The 17,500-nt window shown below is 44.5% G+C and overlaps 1 protein-coding gene across 1 annotated transcript in view; it reads right to left on the bottom strand.

The window, feature by feature from the left end:
• The window catches only part of LOC308115496 (ephrin type-B receptor 1-like), a gene marked incomplete at both ends in the record, with an annotated part of 60,852 nt that overhangs the window by 11,271 nt on the left and 32,081 nt on the right, over window positions 1-17,500 (bottom strand). The window contains 7 exons of the mRNA XM_080473053.1: window positions 348-495; window positions 1,406-1,473; window positions 5,684-5,931; window positions 13,331-13,528; window positions 13,620-13,681; window positions 14,736-14,841; window positions 15,436-15,601. Coding sequence (XP_080329179.1) covers window positions 348-495; window positions 1,406-1,473; window positions 5,684-5,931; window positions 13,331-13,528; window positions 13,620-13,681; window positions 14,736-14,841; window positions 15,436-15,601 — 996 coding nt within the window. The remainder of the gene's footprint in view (window positions 1-347; window positions 496-1,405; window positions 1,474-5,683; window positions 5,932-13,330; window positions 13,529-13,619; window positions 13,682-14,735; window positions 14,842-15,435; window positions 15,602-17,500) is intronic.

A 17,500-nucleotide genomic window follows, 5' to 3' on the forward strand; every position in this document is an offset into this window, starting at 1 on the left:
AGTGATAGCATGGTGATAGCATAGCCATAGCATGGTGATAGCATGGAGACACCATAGTGATAGCATGGTGATAGCATAGCCATAGCATGGTGATAGCATAGCCATAGCATGGTGATAGCATCAGAACAAAACTCTACGATTGATTTTGTTTTGTAATGAATCATAAGAATTGATTTAAAGACAGTTTAAGTGAGACTGGAGACGTGAGAATAGCAGCTGATGACTCCTTTGACCCATAAATCTATTTAATCCAGACTCCTTCCAGAGGCTCGGCCTCCTCTCCAGGAGGAACATCTACTTTCACATCCAGCATCAGCTTCCAGGCCGCCGCAGTACAAAGTTCTTACCAGAGAGCTGGTGTAGGTGGGGTCAGAGGCGTCCTCCTCCAGATACCGAGATAAGCCAAAGTCGGACACCTTACACACCAAGTTGCTGTTCACCAGGATGTTTCGAGCTGCCAGGTCCCGATGAACATAACTCATCTCCGCCAGGTACCTGGAACATCAGCAGGATTTAGTGTGTGAAGGAGTGTTATCTGTCGCCAGCCGCCCAGGCTGCTATAAAAAGGTAATGGGATTTAGAGTGTTTACTGTGTGTGTGTGTGTGTGTGTGTGTGTGTGTGTGTGTGTGTGTGTGTGTGTGTGTGTTATCGGTGTCAGCTGCTCTGATAAAACAGGAATGGGATTTAGTGTTTGTGTATATGTATATGCGTTTATGTTAACACACACTCCAATAGAACACAGATAGGGATCTACTGTGTGTGTGTGTGTGTGTGTGTGTGTGTGTGTGTGTGTGTGTGTGTGTGTGTGTGTGTGTGTGTGTGTGTGTGTGTGTGTGTGTGTGTGTGTGTGTGTGTGTGTGTGTGTGAAAGTTTGTTCCGGTGTGTTTTGCAGGAGGCGGAGTTATCTCAGGTGGACGGGGTCGCTGCATGAGATGTCATGAAACATCCGATATCGTCACAGAGAAATCAAACTTCTCTTAACAACGGCTGAGGGATTTAAAAAACCTTCCTTGAGTCTGCTTGATAAAAGTTGTGTGTGTGTGTGTGTGCGTTCGTGCGTGCGTGTCTGTGTGTGTGTGTCTGTGTGTGTGTGTGTGTCTGTGTGTGTGTGGTGTGTGTGGTGTGTGCGTGCGTGTGTGTGTGTGTCTGTGTGTGTGTGTGTGTGTGTGTGTGTGGTGTGTGTGGTGTGTGTGTGGTGTGTGTGTGTGTGTGTGTGTGTGTGCGTGCGTGTGTGTGTGTCTGTGTGTGTCTGTGTGTGTGTGTGTGTGTGTGTGTGTCTGTGTGTGTGTGTGTGTGTGTGTGTGTGTGTGTGTGTGGTGTGTGTGTGTGTGTGTGTGTCTGTGTGTGTGTGTGTGTGTGTGTGTGTGTGTGTGTGTGTCTGTGTGTGTGTGTGTGTGTCAGCACCTCATTCCTGACGCGATGCCCCTCAGCATACCAACCAGCTGGATCACGGGGAACTGGCCGTCGTTTTGCTGGAGAAGCACAGAGACAGAATCATTTCTATCGTTTCTCTTTTCACGAGAGAGTCGAGGGAGAGACGACGTGTCACATCACGACTTGCTTCATGTCACCACGCACTACATAAGGCTGATGTTGATAAATACATTTAGAACTTGAACTTCTTTGGAACTTTGCAGGATAAAAGGATTTCCTCAACTTTACTTACCTGCATCCTAGTATTGCTACTGAGACTCTTGCTGAATCCCTTTGAGGAGACCATAGGAATCAGACCATAGGAATCAGACCATAGGAATCAGACCATAGGAATCAGAGACCATAGGAATCAGACCATAGGAATCAGACCATAGGAATCAGACCATAGGAATCAGACCATAGGAATCAGAGACCATAGGAATCAGACCATAGGAATCAGACCATAGGAATCAGAGACCATAGGAATCAGACCATAGGAATCAGACCATAGGAATCAGACCATAGGATCAGAGACCATAGGAATCAGACCATAGGAATCAGACCATAGGAATCAGACCATAGGAATCAGACCATAGGAATCAGACCATAGGAATCAGACCATAGGAATCAGAGACCATAGGAATCAGACCATAGGAATCAGACCATAGGAATCAGACCATAGGAATCAGAGACCATAGGAATCAGACCATAGGAATCAGACCATAGGAATCAGAGACCATAGGAATCAGACCATAGGAATCAGACCATAGGAATCAGACCATAGGAATCAGAGACCATAGGAATCAGACCATAGGAATCAGACCATAGGAATCAGACCATAGGAATCAGACCATAGGATCAGAGACCATAGGAATCAGAGACCATAGGAATCAGACCATAGGAATCAGACCATAGGAATCAGACCATAGGAATCAGACCATAGGAATCAGACCATAGGAATCAGATCTGATGAACTATCAGAGCTCAGGCTGCAAAGCCACAGTCTGGCCAGCAAAAGCATGAGGCTGGTGTCAAATTACAAACACCAGATGCAACAGGTCAGCAACAAGTTGATGACATGAAAACCATCTTATATACATGAACTGCTCTATAACTTCTTTAAAATGTGATGAACAAAAAGGAGTCGTTTACATTTCATGGTCCTTTTCTTGGTTTGTTGTTCAGGGACCGTGTAGAGAAAACACAACATTATACTACATATTAGCAATATAACCTACAGTAAACATTAATAATAACCATTAAAATGTATCACCTGGTTTCATAAAATTCATAAGGAATGTCCAATATTAATCGATTAATGCTGACACAGCTGGTTTTCCATCATGTGCTTCTTCAGGTACCAGCAGATCAATGAAAATCACCTTGTTTCATTCTTACAGGAGAGGGATGGAAGCTTTATATTTACACGGTAAAACATTAGATCCTGAAATGAAGTAACCTCTGTAGGGAAAGTACACGAGCTGTACTTTCCAATGTTTAGTTTCTTTCTCTTCTTTCTCTGGTCCTGAGACTAGAGGTCAAAACTCAAACTGCTCCGTCACACCAGAGCCAACATATGGCTCAAATCATGCTGGCTTGTTTCCATGGCAACCAAAATAAAATCTGATGTAAAAGTACTTATTTTTTGTTTTATTTCATCAGAAGGAAGACAAATACAAAGTTTCCTTGAACTCTGAGAGACGCTCCTTCCCATGTTCAGTCTGATTCCCTCAGTGAGGAGCCCTGCTGGGGTTGGTGCTGCTCTGGTTGCTCATCTCCAGAGGAACCGCAGCAGTGCTGAACGGTCACGGGGATTTGATGCAACAAAGACAATTCATATTATTATTTTAGTTTTGTCTTCCGGTTTGTTTTTTGATGTTTTAAAAAAATGAGTCAGAATATTTCACTGTTGGATCAAACTGTTGCTTCGAGACGTCACTGACACCCCGCTGATAGAGCTGCAATCAGGAGAGTGTGTGTGTGTGTGTGTGTGTGTGTGTGTGTGTGTGTGTGTGTGTGTGTGTGTGTGTGTGTGTGTGTGTGTGTGTGTATTCTAATTCACTCTGAGCATCAAACAGTGTCTTTGATGCTCCTCTTGTCTAATCCTCTGCAGGCTGAAAGAAAATGTTCTTCCAGGCACACACACACACACACACACACACACACACACACACACACACACACACACACACACACACACACACACACACACACACACACACACACACACACACACACACACACACACACACACACACACACACACACACACACACACACACACACACACACACACACACACACACACAGGTCACGGTCACACCAGGACAGCAGTCAGATTGATCTCTGGGGGATTCCAGAGTCAACAGGTTCACGCTGTGAGAAGCGAACATCAAAGAGTTTGTCTTTCTGTTTTTGGAGATGAAAGAGACGGACGGAATGACAGGATGGATGGCAGGAAGGAAGAGAGAGGAGAAGAGGAGGAGCTTATTGTCGCTGTGCATCTTTCACCACAAACAAACTGCAGTTCCTCTCTCTGGAAGTCTGTGTGTGATGATGAACAATCCTCAGTCCATCCCAGGAAACATTACGACCGTACAGCGTCAGACATGTGCTGCTTCAGTTAATTGTCTCTTCTGATGTACGTCTTCTAACGGTGGTTATGGAAGTTAGTGTTTGACCAGGTATTAGTCACTTCTTCTGAAGCAGTTAAGTTAAAGAAAATGTATGGCAAAGGAACAATTATATCACCTTATGGCACTTTTCCAACTGTACCTACTGAGCCATACTCGCCTCTACGGAGCCTTACTCGCCTCTACTCAGCCTTACTCGCCTCTACTGAGCCTTACTCGCCTCTACGGAGCCTTACTCGCCTCTACTCAGCCTTACTCGCCTCTACTGAGCCTTACTCGCCTCTACTGAGCCTTACTCGCCTCTACGGAGCCTTACTTGCCTCTACTCAGCCTTACTCGCCTCTACGGAGCCTTACTCGCCTCTACTGAGCCTTACTTGCCTCTACTCAGCCTTACTCGCCTCTACGGAGCCTTATTCGCCTCTACGGAGCCATACTCGCCTCTACTGAGCCTTAGTTGCCTCTACTCAGCCTTACTCGCCTCTACTGAGCCATACTCGCCTCTAGTGAGCCTTACTCGCCTCTACGGAGCCTTACTCGCCTCTAGTGAGCCTTACTCGCCTCTACTCAGCCTTACTCGCCTCTACTGAGCCTTACTCGCCTCTACGGAGCCTTACTCGCCTCTAGTGAGCCTTACTCGCCTCTACTCAGCCTTACTCGCCTCTACTGAGCCTTACTCGCCTCTACTCAGCCTTACTCACCTCTACTCAGCCTTACTCGCCTCTACTCAGCCTTACTCGCCTCTACTCAGCCTTACTCACCTCTACTCAGCCTTACTCGCCTCTACTCAGCCTTACTCGCCTCTACTCAGCCTGCCATGTGGCCTGTATAAACACCAAACCTTCCAGATAAAGACTTTATATAATCTCCACGCCAGTCAGAGGGCGTTGCCATGACGTCCTGCTGAAGCTCTGATGGTTCACCATGAAACAGGAAGTGAAGTATTACTCTGCTCTGCAATCTGCCTGAAACTTTACATGTTTCATCACAGCTGACAGCGCCACCTGGTGGATGGACAGGAAGTGCTCAAGAACCAGCTGGTACATGTTTCATCCTGCCTCCATGTATGATCACAGTCGGCCCTCATCCCATTCAAAGGTCAATTTACACTCAAGTAGCAGCGCCACCTGGGGGACACACGTCCAATGACCGACCAGCGAGGACCTGGCCAACGCTGCGTACAGCTTCAATGATATTTGTTTCTCCCCATGAGGCCGGCCGGAGCCGTGGTGTTCTAGTCTTATGGTGACACGTTAGCCCAGCGGTCAGCGACATTCTGAGTCCCTCACCGAGTTCTGCTGAGATGAACTATGAGATAAAGTATACCGAAGAAGTACTCCCCATTAAACCATTTCAGTAGAGTACACCTTGTGGTAAGTTTGGCTCATTGAGCCGGACAGAAAGACACAGAAGCTCTTCAACCGTTTCTACGTGGAACAAAAGTAAAAAAGTTTAGAAGCTCAAAGAAACTTCAATCATTTTAACGTCACTAATTTGATGATAGTTTAAAATCGTGTTCGAGCTGAAGGACGTGTTATAGTAAAGCATCATTCTCAACCCTATTGTGTGTTTGAACTCCAATGTTTCATTTAACCTGCAATTAAAAAACTACACATGACTGCATGTTGGTTCTTTACCCTGAGAAACGAGTCCAGAGCTCCGTTCTCCATGAACTCGGTGATGATCATGGTGGGTCTGCTCTTGGTGACCACGCCCTCCAGTCTGATGATGTTCGGCTGGTCGAACTGGCCCATGATGGACGCCTCCGACAGGAAGTCCCGCCTCTGCCTCTCCGAGTAGCCCACCTTCAGCGTCTTGATGGCCACGGGGATTTCCTTCTTCCCAATAGGTTTCAGGCGCCCTTTATACACCTCCCCAAACTCGCCTGGGAAAGCAGGAAAGCAGGAAAGCAGGATGAAACGCCAGCGTTCTCTCTTGAAGAGTCTCTTTTTAATGTCGCTTCATTCAGAAACGACTGCGCAACAAATGAGGGCCAAAAGAACCTGTTGAATTAGAATCACGTCTTTAAAGTGGGCGGAGCTGAGCAATGAGAAGCAGCTGAAGTTAAATGCTGTTATTGTTCATCGTTAGAATGAAGAAGGGACAGCAGGCGAGTCGGGGGGCAGTGGGACTGAGCATGGCCGGGTCCAGGGCTTTGCTCAAGGGCATCCAAACGATGTAGTGCTTATGCCAGGCTGACAGGTGGCGCTGTAACACTGCCACAGAAAGACACCAGAAACAAAGAAGAAGACAAGGAGCATGATGTGGAGAAACAGACGAGTCTGACATGTGTCCTTATTAAAGCGACGAGCATCAGCAGCTTCTGTGTGTGTGTGTGGATTTATTATATCAAAGTGCTCTGAGGGCTGATCAAGCACTGGAAAATCACACACACACATATATATATATATATTCACATATATATGAAATCCATCCAAAATTTCTAAAGCACCTGAAGTATATCCTTTTATAGTACACGATGGGTCATTATTTATTTATTTACTTTTGTCCACTTTGCTTTGCTCTGATATGTTTCTTGTGTTTTTATTTATTTATGTTTGCTGTTGTTATTCCAACATGTCAGAAACAAACATTCCATTCATTCCTTGACTGAAGCACAGAGGAGACTCCAGCTCAGTGTATTCAGCGTGGCGGCCATCTTCCCAGCTCCTCAGCAGACTCCAGCGCTCAGTGACGGAACATCCACAGTGAAATCAGACGTTGATCAGCGTGTTTCCATCAGCCACACTGGAGGCGGCCAGCCATCCCAGAGGGGGGGGGGGGGGGGGGGGGGGGGGTTCAGGAAGGACAATAAGACACAGCCCATGAACGCCCTCCTTCAAGGCATTAGTGTGGAACGCCAGTGTTTCCATGAGGAGAAGTTCAAACTGTGTTTTCAGAAGTGGATCCATAACGTCACTCTCTCTCCCTTTTAAAGGCCATGTCCCACCGTGTGCTCAGGCATACCTTCAGAGATGTTTCTGTGTTTCTTCATTTCAATAATCAATAATATTGATCATTTCTCAGGCGCTCTATCCAATTAGTTTGAATCTTCTACACCCAATTAGCAGACATTCTTTTCTTCTGATCCACTGAAGGGAGATTGTTTTCTTAATATCATCAAATCTTGTCACTTTTAATACTGAATAGATTCTTTATTAACACGGAACAAAACAACAAAATCAGACAATATAAATTAGATTAAACAGTCATGACTGATATTTATCAGCCTGACCCCCACTTTTTATCGAAATATGTCATTTTCACTATTTTCACCACGTTTATTTTACATGTCTGTTATTTGTTCTATGTTTATACTTCTATTTGTTCTATGTTTATACTTCTATTTGTTCTATGTTTATACTTCTATTTGTTATTTGTTTATAAATTTAGGCCAGATTGTAAGACATGTGTCACCTTTCAAATTAAACCTCTCATTAGTCTGTCAGGTTTTCCTCACATTGATCAAGTCGGTTCTACTTCCTGGACGATGAACTGATTGATGTCTTTAGTCAAAATAAATATGGACAAGAAAAGTGAATATCACTTCAAAACAAAAGTCCACAGGATATGACCGCTACTATGGTATCGCTATGCTATCACCAGGCTATCATTATGCTATCGCTATGCTATCGCTATGCTATCGCTATGCTATCACTATGCTATCGCTATGTTATCACCAGGCTATCATTATGCTATTGCTATGCTATCACCAGGCTATCGCTATGCTATCACTATGCTATCGCTATGTTATCACCAGGCTATCGCTATGCTATCACCAGGCTATCATTATGCTATCGCTATGCTATCACCAGGCTATCATTATGCTATCGCTATGCTATCGCCATGCTATCACCACGCTATCGCTATGCTATCACCATGACTGACAGTTCCTGCAGCCAATCAGCAGCCTAACATCCTAGCAGTCAGAATCTCTCCTGTTCTCTCTGAGAGGAAGTTGTGGGATGAAACAGGGTCAGAATGAAGCTCCAGGTTTGATTCTTTTCCTTGATAAATGTTCAGAATTGATTTAAAGATAATTTAAGGGGGACTGGAAATGGGAGAATAGCAGTAACCTGGAAATATCTTAAAGGAGTCGTCAGCTGAGAGTGTACTTTTTGAGCAGCATTTCTTCGGGTGAGAGCGATAGTACTACAGAAAGAGGAGAGGAAGCGTTCCCACTGAGGGAAACAACACGGCAGTGAGGTGAGGTATTTCTATTTTCTCCCCAGGGAGCTTCCTCCTTTTATCTTCCCTTCTCCGTCTCTGCTTCTGTTCTTCCCTCCTTCCACCCCAGCCGCCTCTTTGTTTAGCGTTTCTCCAAACTCAAACTAACTTCAAACTCCGGAGGGGCTGAAACTCAGAGAGTCGAAATATCAAAGAAATACTGAGAGGAAGAACATCAGGAAGAACATCAGGATTTTCTCCTTTACACACACACACGTGCATGCGCACGTGCACGCGCACACACACACACACACACACACACACACACACACACACACACACACACACACACACACACACACACACCTGGCACGACTTCACGTAAAATACAGACGATAAGAAGAAACTGAAGTATTAGTAAAAACAAAATTTTCCTTTTCTCAAAGAATTTGCTGAAGAAGCTAAAAGCAGCTCTTCCTTCTATGTAATGTCAATCACATGTGAGCGCAGGGCTGCGTAGTGGAGCTGCATGTTCTCCCTGTGGCTGGATCAATACGTTAGTGACAGGATCAATACGCTAGTGACAGGATCGATACGTTAGTGACAGGATCAATACGCTAGTGACAGGATCGATATGTTAGTGACAGGATCAATACGTTAGTGACAGGATCAATACGTTAGTGACAGGATCAATACGTTAGTGACAGGATCAATATGTTAGTGACAGGATCAATACGTTAGTGACAGGATCAATACGTTAGTGACAGGATCAATACGCTAGTGACAGGATCAATACGTTAGTGACAGGATCAATACGCTAGTGACAGGATCAATACGTTAGTGACAGGATCAATACGCTAGTGACAGGATCAATATGTTAGTGACAGGATCAATACGCTAGGGACAGGATCAATATGTTAGTGACAGGATCAATACGCTAGTGACAGGATCAATACGTTAGTGACAGGATCAATACGCTAGTGACAGGATCAATATGTTAGTGACAGGATCAATACGCTAGTGACAGGATCAATATGTTAGTGACAGGATCAATACGTTAGTGACAGGATCAATACGTTAGTGACAGGATCAATATGTTAGTGACAGGATCAATATGTTAGTGACAGGATCAATATGTTAGTGACAGGATCAATACGTTAGTGACAGGATCAATACGTTAGTGACAGGATCAATACGTTAGTGACAGGATCAATATGTTAGTGACAGGATCAATACGTTAGTGACAGGATCAATACGTTAGTGACAGGATCAATACGTTAGTGACAGGATCAATACGTTTGACAGGCTGACAGTAGATGAACCTCCACATCCAGACACAAGGTCACAGTCTGGTAGTGACTATACGCCGTATGAACCGTTTGTAAACGACACCAAAGCTACAGGATCAGTTTTCTACTTAAACGAACCTCTGGAACCTCTAGAACCTCTGGAACCTCTGGAACCTCTGGAACCTCTGGAACCTCTAGAACCTCTGGAACCTCTAGAACCTCTGGGACCTCTAGAACCTCTGGGACCTCTGGAACCTCTAGAACCTCTAGATATTTGCTAAATACCCAATGTGGTGGACACTTTTACTTCTTACGTTATCGTGCTTCCTGCAGCAGTGGTACGTTTCTTATGTGAGGTTCTTCATCATCGTTCAATTTCAGCCGTTATTGAGAGTTAAACTAAATACGGTACGTTTATAAACCCCCTCACAACCAGTACAGGAAGTGACGCTAATACTGCCTTCCTACACTGATGGAGCCCCCTAGTGGTGGAACTTATAGTACTTTTAAACAGCTGGTGAATAGAGAGCCCCCTAGTGGTGGAAGTTATAGTACTTTTAAACAGCTGGTGAATAGAGAGCCCCCTAGTGGTGGAAGTTATAGTACTTTTAAACAGCTGGTGAATAGAGAGCCCCCTAGTGGTGGAAGTTATAGTACTTTTAAACAGCTGGTGAATAGAGAGCCCCCTAGTGGTGGAAGTTATAGTACTTTTAAACAGCTGGTGAATAGAGAGCCCCCTAGTGGTGGAAGTTATAGTACTTTTAAACAGCTGGTGAACAGAGACACTTATTAAAACTTTAATTAACATACTAGTAAACAAACACAGGCAGAAGCTTCATTAGTCTCTTTTAGAAAGTTCCTGTATTTTGTTGCTGGTTTACTGGAGATGACAGTTAGTCTGAGTTTAGTTAAACTAAATCAACCTCAGGTAGATTCTCTCCAACTCATCAACCATCTTTAAAAGCATTTTAGAATTGTACCTCACAGAGACTTTTAAAATAAACTTTGCTTTTTTAAGCTCTTAGATTTTCAGTCATTAATCAATATGATCATATCTAAACATTTATAAACATTAACAAACCTGAACACATTTGATAAATTCTAAACACATTTCTGTTATTGTGAATTTAAAAATAACCGATGGAGAAAGTTAAACCTGCAACTAATTAATGAGTTAAGAGTTAATAATGAGATGGTGAGTTAGAGGAGAAGAGTTAATAATCCCTCCTAGTCTCCATCATCACAATGAGGCGAACACAGTTCAGGTCTTGTTGGTAGTTTGTTGACATAAACATATTGTAAATTATTACTTTATTCATTTCTTTTACGTTATTTTGTTCTGCTTCTGGGTTGGGGGCATGGCGCCCCCTATTGGCCAGATTGTACTGGTTACAGCCAGTGGGGATCCTGTGTGCCAAGTCCTTTTTTTCAAAGGTTTTATTCTATTTGTCTTATTTCTTTATGTGTCGCTGTGTCAGCTGCTCTGTGACCATATCCTTTAAATGAATTAAGAAAAGGTATTCCAGTAAAATAAATCAAACCAAACACCTGATCTCAGAACGCTGAACTCTCTCACTTCCTTCCATTTTTCCAGCGGCGCTCGATCTCCACCGACAAACCCTGAAAACTGTGAGGAAGCTCTGGGACCAACTTCCTCTGTTTGCCAAACATGACAGAGCGTTCCACAGCCAGAGCGTTCCACAGCCAGAGCATTTCACAGCTAGAGCGTTCCACAGCCAGAGCGTTCCACAGCCAGAGCATTTCACAGCCAGAGCATTTCACAGCTAGAGCATTCCACAGCCAGAGCATTCCACAGCCAGAGCATTCCACAGCCAGAGCATTCCACAGCTAGAGCGTTCCACAGCCAGAGCATTCCAAGGCCAGAGCGTTCCACAGCCAGAGCATTCCACAGCCAGAGCATTCCACAGCCAGAGCATTCCAAGGCCAGAGCGTTCCACGGCCAGAGCGTTCCACAGCCAGAGCGTTCCACAGCCAGAGCATTCCACAGCCAGAGCATTCCAAGGCCAGAGCATTCCACAGCCAGAGCGTTCCACAGCCAGAGCATTCCACAGCCAGAGCATTCCAAGGCCAGAGCGTTCCACAGCCAGAGCGTTCCACAGCCAGAGCATTCCACAGCCAGAGCGTTCCACAGCCAGAGAGAAAGCATGAAGACAGTCTTAATTTATTCCTGTGAAAGTTTTGGGGGATGAATAAAACATCTCCTCCAACTTCAAAGGCAGAAATAAAGCAGAATAATGATCTGGGTGTTTACAGAGCCACACAAAGCTCTGGCCCTGCTGAGGAAATAGAACCCTCTCCTGCAGAGCGTCTGCTTCTCTTAAAGTGGCGCTCGTCAATAGAGCAAAGTTTATCTTTCAGCCTCTATTTTAGGAAGTCTCTATATGATCCAAGTGCAGTGGCTAGTTCAACTCCTGAGTGAAAGAATATAGTTCTATCTTTGCTTCTAGAAACAATCTGAGAGAAAAACGGGTGACCAGGAGGTCAGAAGAACCAAAGAACCAAAGAACCAGAGAACCAGAGAACCAAAGAACCAGAGAACCAAAGAACCAGAGAACCAGAGAACCAAAGAACCAGAGAACCAAAGAACCAGAGAACCAGAGAACCAAAGAACCAGAGAACCAAAGAACCAAAGAACCAGAGAACCAAAGAACCAAAGAACCAGAGAACCAAAGAACCAGAGAACCAAAGAACCAGAGAACCAGAGAACCAAAGAACCAGAGAACCAGAGAACCAAAGAACCAGAGAACCAGAGAACCAAAGAACCAGAGAACCAGAGAACCAAAGAACCAAAGAACCAGAGAACCAAAGAACCAAAGAACCAGAGAACTAAAGAACCAGAGAACCAGAGAACCAAAGAACCAGAGAACCAAAGAACCAGAGAACCAAAGAACCAGAGAACCAGAGAACCAAAGAACCAAAGAACCAGAGAACCAAAGAACCAGAGAACCAAAGAACCAGAGAACCAAAGAACCAGAGAACCAGAGAACCAAAGAACCAGAGAACCAGAGAACTAAAGAACCAGAGAACCAGAGAACCAAAGAACCAGAGAACCAGAGAACCAAAGAACCAGAGAACCAGAGAACTAAAGAACCAGAGAACCAGAGAACCAAAGAACCAGAGAACCAGAGAACCAAAGAACCAAAGAACCAGAGAACCAGAGAACCAAAGAACCAGAGAACCAGAGAACCAAAGAACCAGAGAACCAGAGAACCAGAGAACCAAAGAACCAGAGAACCAGAGAACCAGAGAACCAGAGAACCAGAGAACCAAAGAACCAGAGAACTAAAGAACCAGAGAACCAGAGAACTAAAGAACCAGAGAACCAGAGAACCACAGAACCAAAGAACCAGAGAACCAAAGAACCAGAGAACCAGAGAACCAGAGAACCAGAGAACCAAAGAACCAGAGAACCAAAGAACCAGAGAACCAAAGAACCAGAGAACCAAAGAACCAAAGAACCAGAGAACTAAAGAACCAGAGAACCAGAGAACCACAGAACCAAAGAACCAGAGAACCAAAGAACCAGAGAACCAGAGAACTAAAGAACCAGAGAACCAAAGAACCAGAGAACCAGAGAACCAAAGAACCAGAGAACCAAAGAACCAGAGAACCAGAGAACTAAAGAACCAGAGAACCAAAGAACCAGAGAACCAAAGAACCAGAGAACCAGAGAACCAAAGAACCAGAGAACCAAAGAACCAGAGAACCAGAGAACCAGAGAACCAGAGAACTAAAGAACCAGAGAACCAGAGAACCAGAGAACCAGAGAACCAAAGAACCAGAGAACCAAAGAACCAAAGCCCCCACCTGAGCCGAAGACTTCCTCGATCTTCACGCAGGACGGGTCGATTTCTTTGGCGAACTCCCGGACGGCCTCGTTGGGGTCCTCGTAGGTGAAGGGGTCGATGTAGATCTTCACCCCCGGAGAGCTGTGACCCTCGGACAGGGTGGGAAAGGTCACGGTGGGGGCGGGGCCGCTGAACATGTCTGGCCTGAGGGTCACCTCTGAGCAGGAAGTGAGACAAAGGTCAAAGGTGAAGAGCGCCGTCACAGCAGACGGTTATCTCTGATGAAGGAGTGAGGGGCGGGGCCAAACCTCCTCCGGCGTGGTACTGCTGCAGCTTGTCGCCGTACACACTCTCCTTCCACTGCCTCCTCCTGCACACACACACACACACACACACACACACACACACACACACACACACACAGTTTGTGTGTGGGAAGCGTTTGTTTCCTGATGAGAACCAACCAGAAGAGACGATTGACTACGTCACTGATCTGACCTCCACCCGTCCCCTCTGGGGGCCGTGAGGGCGAGGAGAAGGGGGACGTTTCACCTGAACTGGGAAAGTAAACTAAACCATCCATTTATCCTTCAAACTGTTTCTTACCTTTAAAAATCTATTTATGTTTGTGTAGTGATGAGCTGTGTGTGTGTGTGTGTGTGTGTGTGTGTGTGTGTGTGTGTGTGTGTGTGTGTGTGTGTGTGTGTGTGTGTGTGTGTGTGTTCAGTTAGATGTTCCATGGTTGATCCCTGATACCATCAGATTGAACCAGAAGTCATTGATCTTTATTTGGGTTTTATTTTCAGCTTCTAGTCGTTTAACACTGAAGTCCGACTCTCACAGCTTCAGGACCAAAAGAGACGTTTTCAGGAACTCGTTAGGAAGTGGTTGAGTAAAGTCATGTAAGGTAAGGTAAGGTAAGGTAAGGTAAGGTACGATAAGGTAAGGTAAGGTAGTGTAATGTAAGGTAAGGTAGTGTAAGGTAAGGTAAGGTAAGGTAGTGTAATGTAATGTAATGTAAGGTAAGGTAAGGTAGTGTAAGGTAAGGTAATGTAAGGTAATGTAAGGTAGTGTAATGTAATGCAAGGTAAGGTAGGGTAAGGTAGTGTAAGGTAAGGTAAGGTAATGTAAGGTAAGGTAAGGTAGTGTAATGTAAGGTAGTGTAATGTAAGGTAGTGTAAGGTAAGGTAGTGTAAGGTAAGGTAGTGTAATGTAATGTAAGGTAAGGTAGTGTAAGGTAAGGTAGTGTAATGTAAGGTAGTGTAATGTAATGTAAGGTAGTGTAGTGTAATGTAAGGTAAGGTAGGGTAGTGTAATGTAATGTAAGGTAGGGTAGTGTAATGTAATGTAATGTAATGTAAGGTAAGGTAAGGTAAGGTAAGGTAATGCAGTGTCTGGCTGAGGAAAGGTGTGCTCCACATTACCTGCTGCAGATAATAGCAATAGCCACCAATGAGACGATACAGACTCCTCCCACCAGAGAGCCTGCGATCAGGGAGAGCTGCTGGCCCAGCTCAGACCGGTACTCATCTGCAGAAAAACAACAGGTTCAAGTTCCTCTCCCAGAAGTAATCTGGAACCTTCATGTCCAGAGAACCAACCAAACCAGACCACCTCCTCTCAGTCCAACCTGCAGTCTTCAGCTTTGAAAAAGTTCCAGACTTTGTCAAGGAAAGAGCCTTGAATCCTGGAGAAAGTCTGGATGGAGTGAAACTGAAGCTTTTTCCTCAGAGAATCCAGATGTGCAGAGATCCAGAGGACAAACGGGATCTTGTGACACGAAGCCTCGGGAACCTTCAGGAGGTTCTGTCACGCTGAGACGTCAACAAACCCGGGATGTCCCGCCAAAATAAAATGCTGGAAATACCAGTTAGTCTGAGTGTGAAGAGGAACTTCCTCCAGGAAGTTTTTATTAGAGACGAACGTCAAGAACTAGAACTGGATCCTAGTCTGGTTCCCAGAGGGTTCTGGTTCCTGACACACACACACACACACACACACACACACACACACACACACACACACACACACACACACACACACACACACACACACACACACACACACACACACACACACACACACACACACACACACACACACACACACACACACACAGCTTACCGTCAGTGAGGGTTTGAAACAGCATCTCCTTGCTGTAGACTCCGTAGCCGGCCACCGTCCGGGCTCTCACCTGGACCGCGTAGCCGGTTCCGGGCCGGAGCCCCTGCAGAATCACGCCGGGCGTCTCGCTCTGCACCACTGAGCTGTTGAGCACTGAGGCCTGGGACTGGAGAGGGAGGACAAACAGTGAGTGACTGGGCTGAGAGACGTCCCCTCCAGGTAGTGTGAAGGGTTAACTGTCCTGACCTCCTGCTCTTTTCTCTGTTGGAGCAGAACCGCTCCGCTGTTTAGGACCCGGAACAGCAAGACTGTGTGGTTCTCTGACCAGGACCGAATAGTTCTGGGTGATTTGGGACACCAAATAGCAGTATGGGGAAATACAGAGTAAAGCTGACCTGTTTTTAAGCTCTACAACTTTTTACTTATTTAAACTATGAAAGCTCAAATTCAGATTGAATTCACTAGGATTTTAAAACCAATCAGGGATTGTTGTATGTAAACGTTATTCACCAGGACCAGACTGACGTGTACCAACTCATTAGTTCTACGTTAGACGCTGAAGTCCCTCCGTTCATGGAGAAATGTATTATTTCTCTGTTAGAAGCGCAGAGCGAGTCGCTTGTTTGTGAAGGAACAGCGAGACGAGGTCCTCTGACCAGGGGACGGAATATCTGCAGGGGAATACTTTACGGGACAAGTGCAGAATAAAGTCGAGCCAGAGGATCTACTGGGTCCCAAAGGGACCGTCTGGTCAGCGGCTGAGGAAAACACTCAGGAAAATACTTTACCAATCTGGAGATTTTGATTCTTAATTAGTGCTTTAATGTCTTTATTTAATTGATTCATCTATTTATTATTATGAACATTCAATGCTCTAAACATTGTGAGTATTACTGCTGCTACTGTGTGTATTTCTTTCCCCTTCGGTCATTTATTAAATTCGCCAATGAAAGTTTGTGTTGTTGTGTTTTCATCTGTGTGTATTTATTTCTCTGATTGTTTGTATTTTACAAACTTTTCGCAAAGAACTATTCGCCCAAATGACATGAAATCTTCAGGGATGATTTGTCTTTAACAAGGACCACTCCATTATACTGCATTATACTGCATTATACTGCATTATACTGCATTATACTGCATTATACTGCATTATACTGCATTATACTGCATTATACTGCATTATACTGCATTATACTGCATTATACTCTATTATACTGCATTATACTGCATTATACTGCATTATACTCCATTATACTGCATTATACTGCATTATACTGCATTATACTCTATTATACTGCATTATACTGCATTATACTGCATTATACTGCATTATACTCTATTATACTGCATTATACTGCATTATACTGCATTATACTCCATTATACTGCATTATACTGCATTATACTGCATTATACTGCATTATTCTCCATTATACTCCATTATACTGCATTATACTCCATTATACTCCATTATACTGCATTATACTCTATTATACTGCATTATACTGCATTATACTGCATTATACTGCATTATACTGCATTATACTGCATTATACTGCATTATACTGCATTATACTGCATTATACTCCATTATACTGCATTATACTGCATTATACTGCATTATACTGCATTATACTCCATTATACTGCATTATACTGCATTATACTCCATTATACTCCATTATACTCCATTATAGTTTAAGATGTTAACGACTAAACGTTTCTGAATAAATCATCAGTCATGTTCCACACAGAGCAGATGAGAGAAGCACCTCATGGAGGAGATCAAAGGTCACCCAGTCACACCCCAGTAGGACCTATTCACTCCTTCAAAATAAAATGCAATAATAAGACAGTATATTGGTTATGACCCACAGAGACGGGTTTCCTCTCCTGTATTTTACCACCAGAGGTAAAATAGGCATCAGGCCTCTCTTCTAAACACGAGGCCTCCACCTTTTACCTCCGTCTATCTTTCTTTTCTCCGCCCGTCTCCTGGGCTTCCTCGCCGCCGCCAGCCTCGCTCAGATGAAACGGCTTTACAGCGGCTCAGTCGCAGCAGTTCAG

This window comes from Lipophrys pholis (genome assembly GCF_963383615.2).
Source record: "Lipophrys pholis genome assembly, chromosome: 10".
NCBI lineage: Eukaryota > Metazoa > Chordata > Actinopteri > Blenniiformes > Blenniidae > Lipophrys > Lipophrys pholis.